We start from the raw sequence: 18,878 nt of genomic DNA, 5'->3' as shown, positions 1-18,878 counted from the left end.
TATTTTAAAAAGAAAGATCTTTCTTTTAAAGATGAAAAATCACATTTTCGTTTACAAGTAAAATGTATTATTATTTATCTAAAACACAGAGGAATATTTATTTTATATTTAAGAATGGCATTCTATTAAATTTTCCAAGAAAAATTACAAAATGCTATATTATATTCAAAATAGTTATCTGTCAGTGGTCTAGAAAACATTTACTAGCACATTTCTTCTCGGATAATTTTCTCCAAATGAAAGAGTAAATACCATTACTCAATTATCATTTTTCTCATTACCAGTTTCTTTACACATGAGTTTCAATCAATATTTAGTCATTTTCAGACTATGTATTCACAAGCAAAGTGAAATAGATAATTATTTAATCCCTTTAGTTCAAGCTCAAAATAACCAGTATTTCAATAATCTTTTTGCTTTCAAGACTATTGTGATTTTCAGATTATAATTTCACAGAAAATTAGTTAAATCCTGTATTTCCCTATGTATATGGGCTCACAGTCTTGATAAGGAATATTGTCTTCCATTTCTTTAATACTTATGTTAAAATTTAAAAGAAAATCATCAGAATTCATCACATCTTGTAAAGAATATTTTGTTAATTATAAAACAGTATTTCTATGTAACAATCAGGCCATTGTGGACAGAGAAAATAATTCTACATCAAGGAGAAGCTCAAGGTCTTAAAGAATGGAAAATGTAATTGATGCCTGTCATTAACACACAACAGGTCTAGGGTGCATGCAATAAAAAGGAAAGAAAATACATAGACAAAGAATAATTAAGGATTGCCTCCACTTTTTACCATTTTAACATCTCTCCACTCTAGACATTAATAATTGGGTAATTGTAACTTCCTCCTGCTTTTACTCACTGGAGAGTTTCTGCCAATATCTCTAATCATCACAGCATGTGCCATTTGGCTGAAAAAGTGAAGGCAGTTTAGTTTAGAGAGAGAAGACATTCAGGATGAAGAGGTCATGAGATTAACTGGAAAGGTATGAAGAAATAACATCAGATATGATGCAAAGCCTTGTTATGCCCATCAAGTTTAGACTAACCCGAAAAACAATGTGTAATAACTGAAAAATGTTTATCCTCTTTAAAAGTAAGTGCTTTCCAAATTCTTAAAATGTAATGATTATGGTATAAACTATAATCAATAATTTAATGATTATTGCATAAACTCGATTATTACGTAATGGGGTAAAAATAAATAAATTTATTTGAGAAACATTAAGAATGGGGCCACAGTTTGGGTTTTAGCAACTGACTGGAAAGTGATGCCATTCACATTGGACATGTTTAAATTTGAGATGTTAGTGGAACAACCATGTATAGACACCTACTCAGCAATATCAGGAGAGAGATGTGGGCTAATGACACAGAACTGAGAATAGCCAGCGTTGCCACTGGGAGTAGCCATCACATATGTGGCAAAAAAGGCCATTGGCACAGATGTAATCACCCAGGCGGGATGTGTAAAATGGAAAGAGAAGGCAACCTAGAAGCAGGTAGTGAAGGGACAGTCAAAAGAAGCATTTAAGAAGGATAATTAGACAAAATGAACACAGGAAAGAAAGGAAATGGGCAGAATGGTATATAGAAGTAAGTGAAGACTGGCAGAGAATGGACAAAAATGTTAGATATGATAAAGAGAGGAAGTAAAATATTGAACACCTATTGGAATTAATAAGAAGAAAGCATTAATTACCTTAGCTAAATGAGGCAGTAGCATATTTTACAGGACTTTTGTTATTGGTTATGTGTGTGGTAAGGAAGTTAAAAAGGCATTTTTCCAAAGTTAATCAGTGAATGAAAACAGGTAAGAAATTAGCTAGTAGTAGAAACATGGTTTCTGTTTTGTTTTGGGTTTTTTTTGTTTGTTTGTTTGTTTTGTTTTGTTTTGTTTAGTTATTGAGACGGAGTCTCGCTCTGTCGCCCAGGTTGGAGTGCCGTGGCCTGATCTCGGCTCACTGCAACCTCGCCTCCTGGGTTCAAGCCATTCTCCTGCCTCAGCCTCCCGAGTGGCTGGGACTATAGGCGCTCGTCCCCACGCCCGGCTAATTTTTTGTGTTTTTAGTAGAGACGGGGTTTCACCATGTTAGCCAGGACGGTTGCGATCTCCTGGCCTCCTGATCTGCCCACCTCGTCCTCCCAAAGTGCTGGGATTACAGGGATGACCCACCACACCCGGCCCATTTATGCATGTTTTTAAGAGAAAGAGTCAGCAGTGAAATAGATAATAAGATTATCAGAACAAGAGCCCTAAAAAGAATTGATAGAATGGCTCCAAGAGACCAAAGAAAGATTAGTTTCTATTTTAAAAGGAGGGAAAGAGAAAACAATGGATGTGGATACAGGCAAGTCTGCAGGTTTGGTGACAATAAATTTTTATAATCATTGCTGGGCTTGAATCAATGTACCCTGTTAAGCTTGAGGCACAGAGGCTGGAAAGCCAAATGTTTAAAATAGCCTTTGGAGGGTAAAAGAGAAACTTATTCGAGAAATGCTAAAGAAAAAAAAAAAAAGAAAAAAAAAAAGGCAGTATTGAAGTCCCAGTGGACACTGGAGACTGTAAATTTATATTAAATCTATATTTGTAGTTATGTGATTTTTCTTTAACAGGATTCAATGTATCAGATACAGTAATGAAGATAATAAGGAATTGGATTGATCCAGGTCTGAAGTTTTGCCACAGAAGTGAAACGGATCAACAATATGCAGGAGAAGTGAGGATACTGGTAAGAGATAAGTGGTGTGGTTAAAGTAGAAAACCTAACCCGGATAACAGAAAGGAGAACACAGAAGGGAGCCTTACCTCGTGACTACATACCATCAAGACAATTTAAAACAGTATTTCATGAAGCCAATAAATATATTAAGAAGTGCTCAACATAACTAATCTTTAGAGAGATGCAAATCAAAACCACAGTGAGATACCATGTCACACCAGTCAGAATGGCTATTATTAAAAAATCCAAAACAACAGGTGCTGGTAAGTCTGTGGAGAAAAGGGAACACATACACACAGTTGGTGGGAATGTGTATTAGCTCAGCCACTGTGGAAAGCACTTTGGAGATTTCTCAAACAACTTAAAACAGAACTACCATTTGACGCAGCAACCCTATTACTGGGTACATACTCAAAGGAAAATAAATATTTGGTAGAAAATAAATCATTCTGCCAAAAATATATATGGACTTATATGTTCCATCATTGCAGCACTATTCACAATAGCAGATATAGAGTCAACCTAGATACCCACCAATGGTGGACTGGATAAAGAAAATGTGGTACATATACACTACGGAATACTATGCAGCCACAAAAAAAGAACAAGATCATGTCCTTTGCAGCAACAAGGATGCAGCCGGATGTCATCCAAAGCCAATTAACACAGAGACAGAAAATCAAAGATGGCATGGTCTCACTTATAGATGGGATCTAAACATTGTGTATATATAGAAATAGAGATCAGAACGACAGACACTGGGCACTGGGGACTACTAGAGAGGGGAGGGTAGGAGGTGGGTGATGGCTGAAAACCTATCAGGTACTATGCTCACTACCTGGGTGGCGGGATCATCTATACAACAAACCTCAACAACACACAATGTATCCATGTAATTAACCTGCACATGCACCCCCTAAACCTGAAATAAAAGTTCAAAAACATACCTGTGGTATTTAAACAGGTATTGTGTCTAAAAATGCATGCTGTCTAAAATGGTAGTTTAATTGCACTGTGTAAGAATACAAGAGGTTTAAAATAGACACTCTAAAAGTTATAAGCCCTAATTTACATATATTCTCTATCCTTTCTCCACCTTCTATCTACCAAAAAAGCAAAACTGTAGGATCCTCTCATGTATCTGTTTCCAGCTCACCTTCACAAAGTCTTCCTTTAATCTTGTGGAAATTATATCCATGATTGTCCCTTTCCCTCCACCGTTCACCCCAGGATTCAATTTATCCCACCTCAGGAGATGTTTAATTGAATCTGTTTTTCTCTAACACTAACATTTCCAACAATTTTTAATTAATATTCATTTATTTCCCTCCCTTATGAGTACTACAAGAATATTGACTTTTTTTCTTTTTCTTTTTTTTTTTTTTTTTACTGCTAATGCATTGTATTTCACCTATATTATATGTTAGGCAGTTGGGTAGCCAGACTGGAACCCAGACACCACTCAGAACAGTGCCATTCATAGATACATAGAGAAATAGAGTACAAATTCCTATTTAAAATTTTTCAAATGATTTTTTAAAACATAACACAATTCAAAGTTGATTACTTTCTGTACATTTCCTAGAATATTTGTAAAGAAAATATCCCAAGTGATGAAGCAAACTTTATTACATATAAAAAATATGTAACCCACCTGGACTAAAATGAAAAAGAAAATTCAACTCTTAGAGAAGTAACTTTTCACAGTTATGCATTCACATACCTTTATACAAGCATTCTGAAAAATCTAGCATAATTTTGTGGCTAATGTACACATTTTTCCAAGTGAGTGTTTGAAAAGGTAAAGAATCTACTACACTCTATTAAAAAAGACTATTTAATACAACACAAGTTTATGTAAGTCATCTAGATAAGGTTATATTCCTTCAGTGAACATAATATGATAGTATGATAGTAATAACTGCTTCACATATTTGTTTATACCATAATAAACATGCAAAATGTGAAACAAAGTTGTCACTTTAAAACTATCACTGTTGTCTGCTATATACACTTCATTAAAGGGCTATTGAATAATATTTTTTAAAGGACATGAATTTCTACTGTTAATGAAGGCCAGATTCCTTTTCTCTTGATCTAATAAATTGTTTCTTGTAGTGTTTCTCCAAGTAGAGTCTGTAGAGAGATTCTCAGGGCCCATGAGTTCTCCGTGAGAATTTGTTAAGGTTGTGTTTTCATTTTGATACAATTAAAAAACAATAGGCCAGGCGCAGTGGCTCACGCCTGTAATCCCAGCACTTTGGGAGGTCAAGGCAGGCAGATCAAGAGGTCAGGAGATCAAGACCATCCTGACCAGCATGGTGAAACCCTATCTCTACTAAAATACAAAAATTAGCTAGGTGTGTTGCCGCGTACCTGTAGTCCTAGCTACTCTGGAGGCTGAGGAAGGAGAATTTCTTGAACCAGGAGGTGGAGGCTGCAGTCAGCCAAGATCATGCCACTGCACTCCAGACTGGGCGGCAGAGCGAGACTCTGTCTCAAAATAATAACATTAATAATAATAATAATACAGCATACTCTGGATTATCTGAGCACTCATGCAATTTCACTGTGGTTGTTTTTGTAACCTGGTGCAGAATAAGTAAAGGTCAGATAAGGTTATAGCACATTGTATAATCAAAGGCTCTATGGAAGTTCAATTACTAATATGTGACAAGAGAATTGAGGCATCACAGGGAACATGTCACCAAACTCAAAGCCCCAGGGTCGCAGCCTCAAACACATTTTACAATCAGTCATTCAGCTCCAACAAGGCAATGTCATTCATTATATTAAATTAATATTGTCATGTTGAGCTTGATTGGCTCTGTGGGTTTGTTCTTACCCTCCCTATAACTCAGATTTGGCTTTATATATGTAGTAAGCTGTAAAACGGGAACATTAAGGCCTAGGCTTAATAATACACTAAAATAAAAATAATTTAAGTCAACACCAAAAGTGTGTAAAAACTTTTTGTCTTTATAAAGCATTTATATGCCTCACTATTTCATGAAAAAAAAAATGCCCAATTGGTTTCTTAGAGTCTTTTTTCTCTTAAAGAAAGACAAATATAAAAGATACAAAAGATGTCAACAGGAATCCTGCTGCATTGTTCAGATCAATTCTCCTGTGATTATTTAATGAAAGTTCTAATTAAACAAACACCCCCAGCACTTCCACAGGCAGTACATAAAACATGACAACTATCCTGAGTACACCAACCACACTTCCCAGGACTGGGCAATGTTCCTGTTAACCTTTACAGTTTCATTGATCAATACAACCCAAAAGCCAATCAATATATGTGAAAGTCTCATAGAGAACTTGCTAAATATCCCAGGAATGGCACAAGGACATGAGATCATTGCAATAGCTGGGTCAGTTTTAACATCTACAGCACTCAACCAAAGGAGCTGTGTGCATTTAAAAAGAAGAAAAATTCACAATTACAGTGCATACACTAGTAACTAATAAACAAAACAAGCATAGATCATCATATGTGCCAAGAATTTATGATAAATATTCTAAAATATATCCAAGTTCCCATAAAACCTATACATGATAAAGTTAACATTATTCAACTTTGTAATGGAAATGAAATGCTTTTAAATCAAGTATGGCATGAGAAAATGAACAATCAATAACTCCAAGGTCTCTAATCTTGACAGTAATTCTACTGAATGCAACCTATATTGATTTATTCAAATTCATTTTACTTAACTATTACATATATCTACACAGTGCACAAACGTGAGCATAAAACTTCCAAATGAATTAAAATAATTCAGTGGTATCATTTTTCATAGCTACATATTTATCTATTTCAAAAAACCTTATATGAAAAATACTTTGTCTTATATACTCAAAATGTGGTTCTAATATATTAATTTGCATCACTTTAGCCACTCAGTATCCTCAATTTGTGTTAGTTAGCTTTATACTCTACTTGTTATGAAAATTGTGCTTGGTTAAATGATTTTGTAGTTTCATATGTTAATTTTTAAAGGCCAGAAACAGAAAGTTGTTGATGCATGTAGCTGTCTTTACATTGCTGTATAACAGGTACAGGTGTTCATCATGACCAACTCTCCTCACTTCCACTTGTAAGGACATTTTTTTTTCTTCTTCTATTCTCTTCCTACTAAACTTCGCCCGTCTCCTTCCTTTATTCTCCAATGATCTTTCTATATTGTTTCCTACTTAATTCGTCTTCTTGCCCTAGAACTTAAGCCAACAAAAGCAGTCGGTTTTGTTCTCAGGGTGCACATTTTCATTATTAACTATGTCAAATCCACCTCGTGGATAAATCTTCTACAGACCTTCAGGGGACACCTGTGGAAGGGTCACCTATGGGTGGGCCCCACAATTCTATTTTTATTACATGACCTAGCTTCTACATCACCTCCACAGTGAAACCTTCTCTGAACTGCTGTGGCCAGGTTGGTCCCTTCTCCACGCTGCAAATGCACAAAGCTTCGTTGTTACATTATCACACTACATTCAGTAGCTTTTGTGTATTTCTCACTGGGCAAACTATAAACTCCTGAAATTCGGGAATCATGTTTTAATTCATCTGTGTGGCCCCACTGCCTAATTCAATAAATAAATACACAATAGGCATTCAGTATGTGTCTATTTAAAATGAAATACAAGCCTTTCTGCTTGTGTACATTATATGTACACAAGCATTATACAATATATACATTATACATGCATTATACAACATAGCTCACAAAAAAATATGGTTGGACCACTTAAAATTTTAAGACCACTTAAAATCAATGTAACTAGAGCCTTTTAACATTAATAAATGCATTAACACAGCATAATCTTCTGTAGATCCTTAAACACTAGCACTGGTGCTTCCTGTTGCATAATATTCTACTGGTGAGCTTTCATTTCCAAATTTGCTTTCAAAGAATGGCCAGTAGAGACTGAGAGAGTATAGATCTTAATATTAATTATTTTCAAAACAGGGGCAAATGTCTTCTCAACTTTAGATTCCTAAAATCATTTAACTCACCAACGGTTCACTAAAGAACCTTTATTATTTTTCTTAAGGTTTTCTAATATTGGTAAGGTCTTCTCTTTAATTGTGAGAATGTCTCTCTCTAAAACTTCAAAACATGGCATGCTAATAATCCAATAAGCAAATTAATGGACAAAAGATATTAATGGCACTTCAGAAAAGAATATCAGTATTTAGTCAGGTGTGGTGGCTCACACCTATAATTCTAACACTTTGGGAGGCTGAGATGGGAGGATTGCTTGAGCTCAGGAGTATGAGACCAGCCTGGGATATAGCGAGATACCATCTCTGCAAACATAAAATAAAACAAAATAAAAGACAAATGACCATCAGGTACCGGGTAAGAAGTTCAACTTTATTTGTCATTAGGGAAAAAAATAAATAAATCACAATACAATACCACTATGCATTCACTAGAAAGGGCAAAATTCGAAAGATCTGGAATTGTCAACACTAAGTGTTTACAGCTGGCATTCTCATAAACTGCAGATAGGAATATAAATTAGTGCAACCACTCTGGAAAATTGTTTGGCACTATCTACTAATGTCCAATGTGGGAATACCCTATGAACGATTTATCTCATTCCTAAGCTCATCCTCAATAAAATGCATAAATATTGTCAACAAAATTAGTGTACAAACATATTTATAGCAACATTATTTGTAATAACCCCAAACCAGACATTACCCAAATAAGCAAACTACAACCTCTTGCAATGAAATGAGTGAAACTCATCAACAGAAAGTTGAGTGAAAAAAAATCCAGACACAAAAGAGTACATGGTATTACTCAATTTGTATAAAGCTCAAAAGCAGGTAAACCTTTAGATGTCTGAATAGCAATCATATGGGGGCTGAGTAAGAAATGACTAAACAGAGGCATCACATGGGCTTCTGGGGGCCTGGAAGTATTCTGTTTCCTTGCCTGCTTACATGGAATTATTCTGTTTGTGAAAATCTAACAAAATTTATTCTTGTGATCTGTTCTCCTATCTGAATATATATTATATATCAATAAAAGTTCAAAAATTGCATGCCGGGAAAAGAAATGCATGAACAACTATAACTTCTATCTCATACTAGCATCATTCCCCTATTTACCAAGCGTGGAAAAGGTAATTTAACTTACAGAGACACACTTTTTAGTGGCACTGACTATAATACAAATGAAGTTTTCATTGTTTATTTAGGAAATTTAAGGAAAGGAAACAGATAATACAAGCCACTGCATCTTTTCTTCTGAGCAAAGACAACCACTGACAGGGCTGAATTTCTGCAAGTCCTGGATTTTGTGTCTTAAGTGTTTGCTTAAGGAAATACTGATATGACAGATGAAAAAATGTCAGATTATCTTATGCTGACATATGTCTGGGTAGATGGAATACATACTTTGAAGAAAATATCCTACAGGGCAGGGGTTGGAAGGAAGAATTCTCATGGGACATGGTCCTTGATTTCAGAATTCTTTTCTCCTCTAAATTATTTGACCTTTATAATTACAACTACTGCCATAATTATGTTTCAAAAAATTAACTTTAGTTAAGATAATAGGCATTTGCTGTTTGTTTGAATTAAATCAGGAAAATTTAACACACAATTGGTTTTATCAATTTTCCCAGTATACATGTATTCATGAAAATTGCTCAAATGCCCTTCAGGGGTCACGTTCTTATTTGGTGAATAAATACATAAAAATGCATAATTGTTGAAGTAAAAAAAAAAAAAAACAGAGCACACTTGCCACACACAGAAGTAAATTCAAAATAAAATTAGTGATGGTGAAAATAAATATAAGGATACTTTAAAATGACTAGAAGTATATATATATAAGAAATACACATATAAATACACTCTCACACATACCTTTTATTTCACTGAGGCTTAATATAATGACTAACTTGAAAAGAGCTAACAAGAGCCAGGATACAATAAAAACATACATGTCTTCTAGAATGCAGATCTTCTGAGTTATAAATGTGGGAAATCCAAGGAGGATATATTCATCTTGAACTACCAAGCTGAATGTAAATAAATTAAAATCCTTCACAGATAGAATTGGAGTTTACTTGGAAAGATAATCCAATTCCATTACTGATACAATTTAAATTTAAGACATTCCTACAGTAAAAGAAGCTAGAGTCACTTAGAAATTTCAAAAAGTATTTCATTCATTTATTCTTTCATTGACTCATTCATCATTCAACAACTATTCACTACATGCAAGGCACTGCTCTGCAAACAAATACAAAGTCACTGCCCTCATGGAACTTACACTCTAGAAGAGAAAATGACACTAAAAAAGACAGAATAATAAAATGTAAGGAATGATACTGAATAATGAATACTAAATTAAAAAGAAAGTGAAGGCCGGGCGCAGTGGCTCAAGCCTGTAATCCCAGCACTTTGGGAGGCCGAGACGGGCGGATCACGAGGTCAGGAGATCGAGATTATCCTGGCTAACACAGTGAAACCCCGTCTCTACTAAAAAATGCAAAAAACTAGCTGGGCGAGGTGGCGGGCGCCTGTAGTCCCAGCTACTCGGGAGGCTGAGGCAGGAGAATGGCGTAAACCCGGGAGGCGGAGCTTGCAGTGAGCTGAGATCCGGCCACTGCACTCCAGCCTGGGCGAGAGAGCGAGACTCCGTCTCAAAAAAAATAAATAAATAAATAAATAAAGTGAAAAAATGAATTTATTAAGTGGTGTGGGAAGGAACATTTGTATTTCGTGTGCTCAGAAAACATCTCACTGAGAACATAACATTCAGGTAACATGGACCATAAGATATCTGGAGGAAAAATTATTTCAAGTGGAGGGTAGGCAATCGGGATAACTTTACGTATTAACTCTTCCAGAAATCTCCCGAGACTCTACTTACCTCTGACTGAGTTGACTGCCTTCACATGTGTTCCTACAGAATATAACATTAACCCCTATTATGACCCTTATTCGGTTATATTGAAATTGCTTGTTTACATGTTTTCTTATCTCCTTGACAATAAGAAACGGATTCATTTACTTTGTATCTCTGATTCCTATCAGGGTTTGGCATACAAAACAAATATTTGTTGAATGAATGATGGATCTTAAACTAGGTCCAAATCTCTGTACAAAAACCTTAATAAAGGATTATTTTAAGTATTTTCAGATCTATAGAAAAAATGATAGTTTTGGAAAACCTCTGCTTCTCGATCATTCTGTAAAATTTTCAGATCTTTCATGTTACCAAGACAAGGTTGCCTGTCTTGTTGGCTCATTAATTAAATAAGAAATACAAACTAATTTAATCAAGTATTATCTAGCCAGAAACTTCCAGTAGAAATGAAACATGGGAGATTAAAACAAGTAACGTACAAAGGCACTTCTTTTTGTTTGTTCTCAATGGAATTACCCATTAAATCTTTTCTTTCTCTGTCTTCTCTACTTAATAAAATAAAGGCCACAGGGAATCAGAAGCAAGTAATCAAAGTAGCACACAATGCTTCTCTCTTTCCTAACAGTTCTTCCTTTAGTACTTTAGAGAAGAAAAGCCTGGGGAATCAGAGCTGTCAGCAGGTGAGAGAAACAGTCCTTTCAGCTACTTTGATGTCAGGCTAAACTGAAACCAGGGAACCAGCCCAAACACAGAAAAGGTTTGAAAGATGAGTTAGCAGGAAAGCTTCTAAGCAAAACACATGTGTATAATTGTCATATACACTTATGTAATTAATTAATTGAAAACCAACAACAGAAAATGAGAATGGCAACAACTCTTCTTATTTTAGGTTTCTCTGAAGCTTTTTCCTTGACTCTGATGTTTGATTATGTATCAAATTCAATATGTGGATATAGGTAATATTTTTACAATATGTAAGTAAACTTACATTTTGGTATACATTTGTATACCAATAAAAATTTGCCAGTATTTTCATGGGAGTGCAGCAATATGCCAGAATCACAGGCACAATTTTTAATCATAGACTAAACCTCTTCTAAGCTGAAAATGCAATCCTAAAACAAAACATAGATTATAATAGGTTTTCAGGAAATCGACATTATCTCTTACAATAGAAAGCAATCTCATAAGAATAACAAGCTCATTTGGTAACAGAGTGCCTTTCTAACTCACCCCCAATGTGAGAGCTGTCTCTGTATACTTAATCTCAAAAATACAGTTTTCAGTTACAGACCAATAAAAAATACCAAACGATGTATTTGCAGCATTATTTTATTTTTTTTTTCTGTCTTGAGCTGCCCAGTATTTGAACCCCATTCTTATTAGACTGAAATTCCCCTTGTTTGAATCCTAGAGGGAGAGAGGGCCCCCGTTCCTACTATTAAATCAAAAGAGGACAAGATATTTCTTGCCCACTGCCTGGTTGTTTAGGCAAGTCACCTAAGTTTGGCCAACTAGGTGCTGTATGGTAGATGCCTCGACAGCAATAACTTGACTTGACCATACCCTGAGAAAGACCCTGTATGACAGGCACACCTGAATATGTGTTCAGATTTCTGAGCTAGGGAATACAAATCCAGGAGTGGCCAATCCACACATCCATTCCTTATATCTGAGGAATATGTCAGCCCTATCCAGTCTGGGATCGAAGCCTTTTGATTTAGGGTAAATGGAAGTTGCCAGGTGGAGACTGTTAGGGGGATGGTACTAAGTGAAGATGCTATAGAAACTGCATGCTTTTTGCAAGTCGTGCAGTTCTCCTGCCCAGCCTGCCACCAGTGGACTCTCCCCAGTATGTAAGGCCCCAGTAAAACCCCATGACTTGTATGGGGCTCTGGATCTCTTCTTTGGCCTCTTAAACTTGGTGCCATCCCCACTGGAGACAATAGGGGTTCAGCACAACAGATGTTCCTACCCTGTCTTTCAATCTAGAAGATTGACTCAAGGCAGCGAGCCTAGTTACTGGACAGTTTGTGAGTTCTTAACTCCTCACTTCTGCTCTTTCTCCCTTAGGGTTTACCATTTTTCTAATCCAGGCTCTTCAGTCTTCCCTTTTCATAAGGTCTTTCTTTAATGTTTAAATCAGCTGAGGTTAGAATTTGTTGCTACAACCAGGCTGACACCCAGTCTAAGCAAATTGGTCTAACTCTTCTCTCTTGTTTGCAACAACTCAGTACTGGAAAGGTGATTATTTAATCTGAGTTGCCTTTCTTGAAATTTCTTACAAGGTAAAATAAGAACTTGCTGATGAAAAAGAATATAATTTCAAAGAGTCAAGGAGAGTTGACGAAACTTTCTAAAAATGGAATGGAACCCTTAAATGGGTTCAAAAAGCAAAAGGAGAGAATGCAATTTTAAAAGCCTTCACGTCAAAGCAAATGCCTCCAAACTCTGGCATGACAGACTCTGCTCAACTTCTGTTTCTCAACCAGTGGCAATCTTACCACTCAGCAGACATTAGCAATGTGTACAGACATCGCAACTTGGGGAGGTGGGGGTGTGTTATCAGCATCTGTTAGGTGGAGGCAGGGATGCTGCAATGTGTGCAGACATTACAACTCGGGGAGGTGGAGGTGTGTTATCAGCATCTGTTAGGTGGAGGCAGGGATGCTGCTAAATATCGTGCTGCTGCTAAATATCGTGCTGCTAAATATCGTGCAGCACCCACAACAAAATATTATCTGATCCAAAATATCAATAGTGCCAAAGTTGAGAAATCTGCCTTACACCGTTACCTCCCTTTAAATCATTTTCCATAAATATTCCACAGAATTTGAATAACTTTCCATTCCCAAATACTTTTTATAATTACTTCTGGGGCCCTATTTCTACCCTAATGTTAATAAAAGAGAAAAATCTCATAACTCATCACTTAATATCATGATCCACCTAAGAACTACACAGATGGGAAAGAACTCAAAAGAGCAAATAAGCCAAAGGAATGAACATGTTCAAAGAGCTACAAAGGCCCAGGAGTGTCTAAGGGAATAACAAGACATCCAGGGTAAAAGAAAGGGTTGTGTGCATTGTCAAGAATTTTGGAAAATGAAGCTTAGAAGGAATGCTATGACCAGATTCCAAAATGTCTTAGACACCACAGTAATCTAGATTTTACTCTCTGAATAACAGCATTTTTTAAGAAATAGATTTTTAAGTGGCGTAGAGAAATATGTTGTTTCTTAGGAAAAACACACTGGTGATCATCTAACATGAGCAGAGCCTGGTGACAGGGAAGGCAGTTGGAAGACCGTTTCAATAGTACAAGATCTGGGGAGCAGCCAAAGGTGATGGTAATGTGGATGAAGAGCAAAGACCAGAGGAAGATTGACACATATTCTCAGGATTTGTCATCCTCTCCCTGTAAAATGAGCATCATTTAGCACCGTGAAACATAAACTGAAGGCTATAAAAACTGTCTACATGAGTTAACACACCTGCATTATTTCCAATGTGTATCAAAAGAAAAACATGGCAACATATTTCAATGCATTAGAGAACTGAAGGCTCTACAATGAGAGTGTATGCTATTTAAGTAATTTCTATATGACTTCATATATATATATATATATATATAAAGTTTATGATATTACCTGCTCCAGAACTTCTTTATAGGTAAAGGTTGCTTTAGTGTTTGTAACAGGACTGTCATAGATGATGGCAATCTTATCCCCTTTACCGTTTTCAATATGACGATCAACGGCATTGTAACAAATGTTAAGCATTCCTTCCACAAACCTGAAAAATAATTGAAAAGTAAAAGTGAATGATTGCTTTAAAAATATATTGTCACTTAACGAAGTTATTATACTTCTGGTTTGATAGAGCTGGCATTAAAACAATGTTTCCTAGTGCATTCTATGACAAGTAATGACAGCTGTAAACTAAATATTTAAGATGGTACACAGTGTACTTTTTTATTTTAATAAACATTTATTTATTTTGATGTGCACTAAAAAAAGTACATACCTCACAATTCCAGCTGGCAACTTTGTGGGTTTTATTGCTTAGGATAAAACTAGAGTATAGAGCACCAAAATCAGGCTTTATACATAGATGAAATACACTGTATGTAAGTGCAGCGCAGAGGCATCGGGGATTGTGAAAGGGCAAATGGCAGATGTGTGACTGAAGTTTTGGTACCTGCTGCAAATGGAAAAACTTACTGAAAAATTCTATTCTGCTCTGAAAGATCTATATGTATTTTTTATTTCAGTTAAATGTGATGTCTTCAATTTCACAAAGAATATATAAGCTCTTTTCTGCATGTTTGAAATGCTTCATAATTTGAATAAAGAAGGGACATGCATATAAAATATTTACTTTTAAAAACCTTTGCAATTCAGTGCTTTTCATCTCTTAATTGATCAATGTTTTCCTTTGAAAACACAGAAATCATGTAGATACATGGAATAACTTTTTAAGGAAATATAACTCGTTTTCCAAAAGAAAAGGCTTTACATATACCACATTCTTAGTAAAATGGGAATTAGAATAAAATATGCAAGTATAGTAATGGTCCATTTCTTCCAATGTCAGACTACCAAATATAGTAACAATGCAAAATAACAGGAAAATATATTGAAGCAAGTAAAAAAGCTCTTGCTAAATAGCTGAATATCACTTTCAGGTATTCACTCAAAGAGCCCTGTGTGAAATGAAGCATTGGATTAAAAGCAGCTATAGATACAGTGGCAGCATTAAAAAATAACAGCCACAGAGGCCAGGCACAGTGGCTCGTATCTGTAATCCCAGTCCATGGGGTTGGGGACCCTGCTCTAGATGACACTCAAAACCCGTTGTTCTACTCTGTTTGATTTGCACTCATCCAACTTCACAACTCCAGCTGTACTGATTACAAAGTTTGCAGTTCCTTGAATTCAGTCAGCTTCCACTTCTGTGGCTGTCCTTCATTACCACCACCCTCCCCAAGTAGTTCTTAAGCCCTGTGTACCTGTGTACGTATCTCCACCATAGCACTTATCACATAGCTTAACTTAGAACATTGCTCCACTCAGATGTTTCCTTCATTACACTGTTATCTACCTGAATGCAGAGACAATGTCATATTCTTCTTGTAGTCTTACAAAGAGTCTTAAAGACTACAAGAAGAATATGACACTCTTTTAGATCCTAAGATTACAAGGAGAATATATACAGCACTTGCCATGTATTAGTCATTCAATATTTGTTTGATGAATGAATGAATGAGAATATGAGTAAACTTTCAGGAAGCATAGGATTTAGGACCCAGATAGGGTAACTAGGGAAGTTTTTACTCTCCATTTTAAAGTCAAGAGAATAGAGATAAGAATAATGGCCGGGCGTGGTGGCTCAAGCCTGTAATCCCAGCACTTTGGGAGGCCGAGACGGGCGGATCACAAGGTCGGGAGATCGAGACCATCCTGGCTACCATGGTGAAACCCCGTCTCTACTAAAAAAATACAGAAAACTAGCCGGGCGAGGTGGCGGGCGCCTGTAGTCCCAGCTACTCGGGAGGCTGAGGCAGGAGAATGGCGTGAACCCGGGAGGCGGAAGCTTGCAGTGAGCTGAGATCCGGCCACTGTACTCCAGCCCCGGCGACAGAGCGAGACTCTGTCTCAAAAAAAAAAAAGAATAATACCCAGGGCACATGGTTAGGAATTGGAGAAAGCCATACCTGAAAACCAAGTCTAGATGTCTAAACTGGTGTTATAGTTGGCAACATTATATTCACTCATTCACTTATAGATGATTTTATATTTTTCTCTGCTCCAATTCATTGCTTCTTTTCTCTGTCACCTGCATTCTGCTGTTGAGCCCATCCCTGAGTTTCCATTTTCATTATTGTATTTTTAAGTTCTAAAATTTCCATTTGGTTATTTTTTATATATTTCACTTCTTTGCTGACGATTTCTACTTATTTATGGCAACTTTCTAAAAAAAAATTGTTTTGAGTGTGTTCATAATTGTTCATTGAAGCACTTTTATGATGGCTGTTTTAAAATACTTGTCAGGTAGTTCCAAACTCTGTATCATCTAAGTGCTGGCACCCACTGATTGTTTTTCTTATTCGGAGTGAAATGTTCCTGATTCTTGCATAACACATAATTTTTGGATCTTTGTATAATGAGTAAATCATATCTAGACACCTCAGGTCTTATACTACAAGACTGCAGATTATTGAATAATCTGATTTAACATATGCTCTTTGGGTGATGGTTATGCTGAAAGCCCAGACTTCACCAATAAGCAATATATGCATGTCACAAAGCTGTACTTGTACCCTCTAAACCTATAAAAATAAAAATTAAAAAACAAACAAAAATAATAATCTGATTTAAATCTTCTGTTTTACCAGGTCTTCTCTGACACTGTACTGGTGGGCAGGGAGCCACCTCATTACTACCAGGCACAGGTGTAAGTCCCAATTAATCTCCAGATTTCCTTGATACCACTTCAGCTGGGGGATGGCTCATGAATGATGGGTCACGGTAATAATTCAAGCTCCCAAGAGCTTTTTACAACACTATCCTAGGTGAAAGGAGAAGGGCACTTTGTGACTGCTCCCCCATACCCTTCATGTCCTCCCACGTGGCTGGGTGGGAGGACCTCCTTACCTTCTTACCGTAGCCACAATGAAAGTTTCAGCTCCCCACATAAACTAATCTGACCCCACCAAGGGAGGAGTCAATGTTTGGGGCACCTTGGTACGCCCTGGCAAGAGCAGAAATCTAGACTCTCCACCAGGTCTTTACTGGTAAGGATGAAATTGAGGCCACAGTATTTTTCTGGAGTGTTTGGCTGGATTAGGACAGCACTCACCTAAAAGTTTTCTGTCTTGCTATGCTGTCCCTTTCTTGGTTCTGTAGCCAGGGAGAGAAAGTTTTTATTGGGGCTTTTAAAAATCTGTTCCTATTGGTGCTTCTGGGTTGCCAGCTTCTTAAAAACCCAGTGTGGGTTACAAAAAGAAAGAAAAAAAGAACCCAGGGAACTCATTGCCTTGCCATTCCTCACATCCCTAAATTTCCTAGCTGGTTGACCTTCTTTCTACCTTTCAGAGTCTTCTTATGTGTGTTTGATATACAATGTCCTAGGTTTTTTATTGTATTTAGGAGGAAGTATATTTTCTCTGTCTTCTCTTCTTGTCTTCAGAAGTCTCTAAATAACATTTATCAATCTTTCACTCTAGTCCAAGACTTCAAGTCATATATGTTAACAAATTTAATTTTAAAAAACCTTTCCCTATGAAGCAGGTATTATTATTAATCCCATTTTACATACAAGGAAACTCATGACAGCAACTTGCTCACAGCAGTCTGATTACAGAAGAAAGCCCTTAAACATACAACACTACTTCTATAAACAATTCTCAAAGAACTTGAACTTAGGATTTTTTTCAATTGTTGGCAACTTTAGAGTAGTTTAATATTGAAAATATTAACACCCTAGGATTTTCTTTTTTAAAACTACCTTTAGACAATTTTTTTTAAAATAAGAGTACCTTTTGGAGGAGGCAATATTAAGATCCAAATGAGGGTAGGCTCTGTAGGCAATATTATGCAGAACTGCTGCAGGAGGTAGCAAATCAGCATGGTCCAGAGGCAGTTACAGGTAATGAATCTACCAAGATAAATTGGCTAAGCTTAGAAACTGGTTTACTGTGGCTGACTAGACCAAGTGACCTGTGAGAAGCCTCCCAGCTCAAAGATTTGTTTATTCTACTATGACAAGTTTCTTGTTTTATTTTAAATCAAATCATTTCAGTAAAGGTCAATTGAATGCCTTCTATGTGCTGATTCTCCACTGTTCCTTCTAAATTCGTGGACAGGTTTTAAATGGTTTGTCTCCCCAGATTATAACAGTAACTAATGCTCACTGTAAAAATACTAAAAAAATATATTTTAGAGTATTTTCTATTCTGTCTATATACAAACATACTTATTATATAGTTGAATAGTTTGCCTCTGTATTGAGGATTGCAATACAAGTTTTTCCCAAGGACCTGTGGAATTCTCAAAAATTATGGTAATTATGGCATAATATTCCATTCAATGAACGGCTGTTCAATAATAAAATTAATCCTGTGTTGTTACTAATTGCCTTTCACAACATTGTCATTATTTTAAATGATCCTAGGATGATGTTTCTTGCAGGCAAATATTGGTCACACTGCTTTCTAATTACATTAGCAGGCTAGGTTCCT

At 36.2% G+C, this 18,878-nt stretch overlaps 1 protein-coding gene across 1 annotated transcript in view; it reads right to left on the bottom strand.

Annotated features, from left to right (window-relative positions):
- ACSS3 (acyl-CoA synthetase short chain family member 3) overlaps positions 1–18,878 on the bottom strand; it is a 172,777-nt gene that overhangs the window by 128,603 nt on the left and 25,296 nt on the right. The window contains exon 2 of the mRNA XM_023203172.3: positions 14,287–14,431. Within this exon, the coding sequence (XP_023058940.1) occupies positions 14,287–14,431 (145 nt within the window). The remainder of the gene's footprint in view (positions 1–14,286; positions 14,432–18,878) is intronic.

This window comes from Piliocolobus tephrosceles, chromosome 10, assembly GCF_002776525.5.
Source record: "Piliocolobus tephrosceles isolate RC106 chromosome 10, ASM277652v3, whole genome shotgun sequence".
Classification (NCBI taxonomy): Eukaryota; Metazoa; Chordata; class Mammalia; order Primates; family Cercopithecidae; genus Piliocolobus; species Piliocolobus tephrosceles.
The sequence above is the reverse complement of the archived record's forward strand: the minus strand, read 5'-3'. Positions and strand labels throughout refer to the sequence as shown.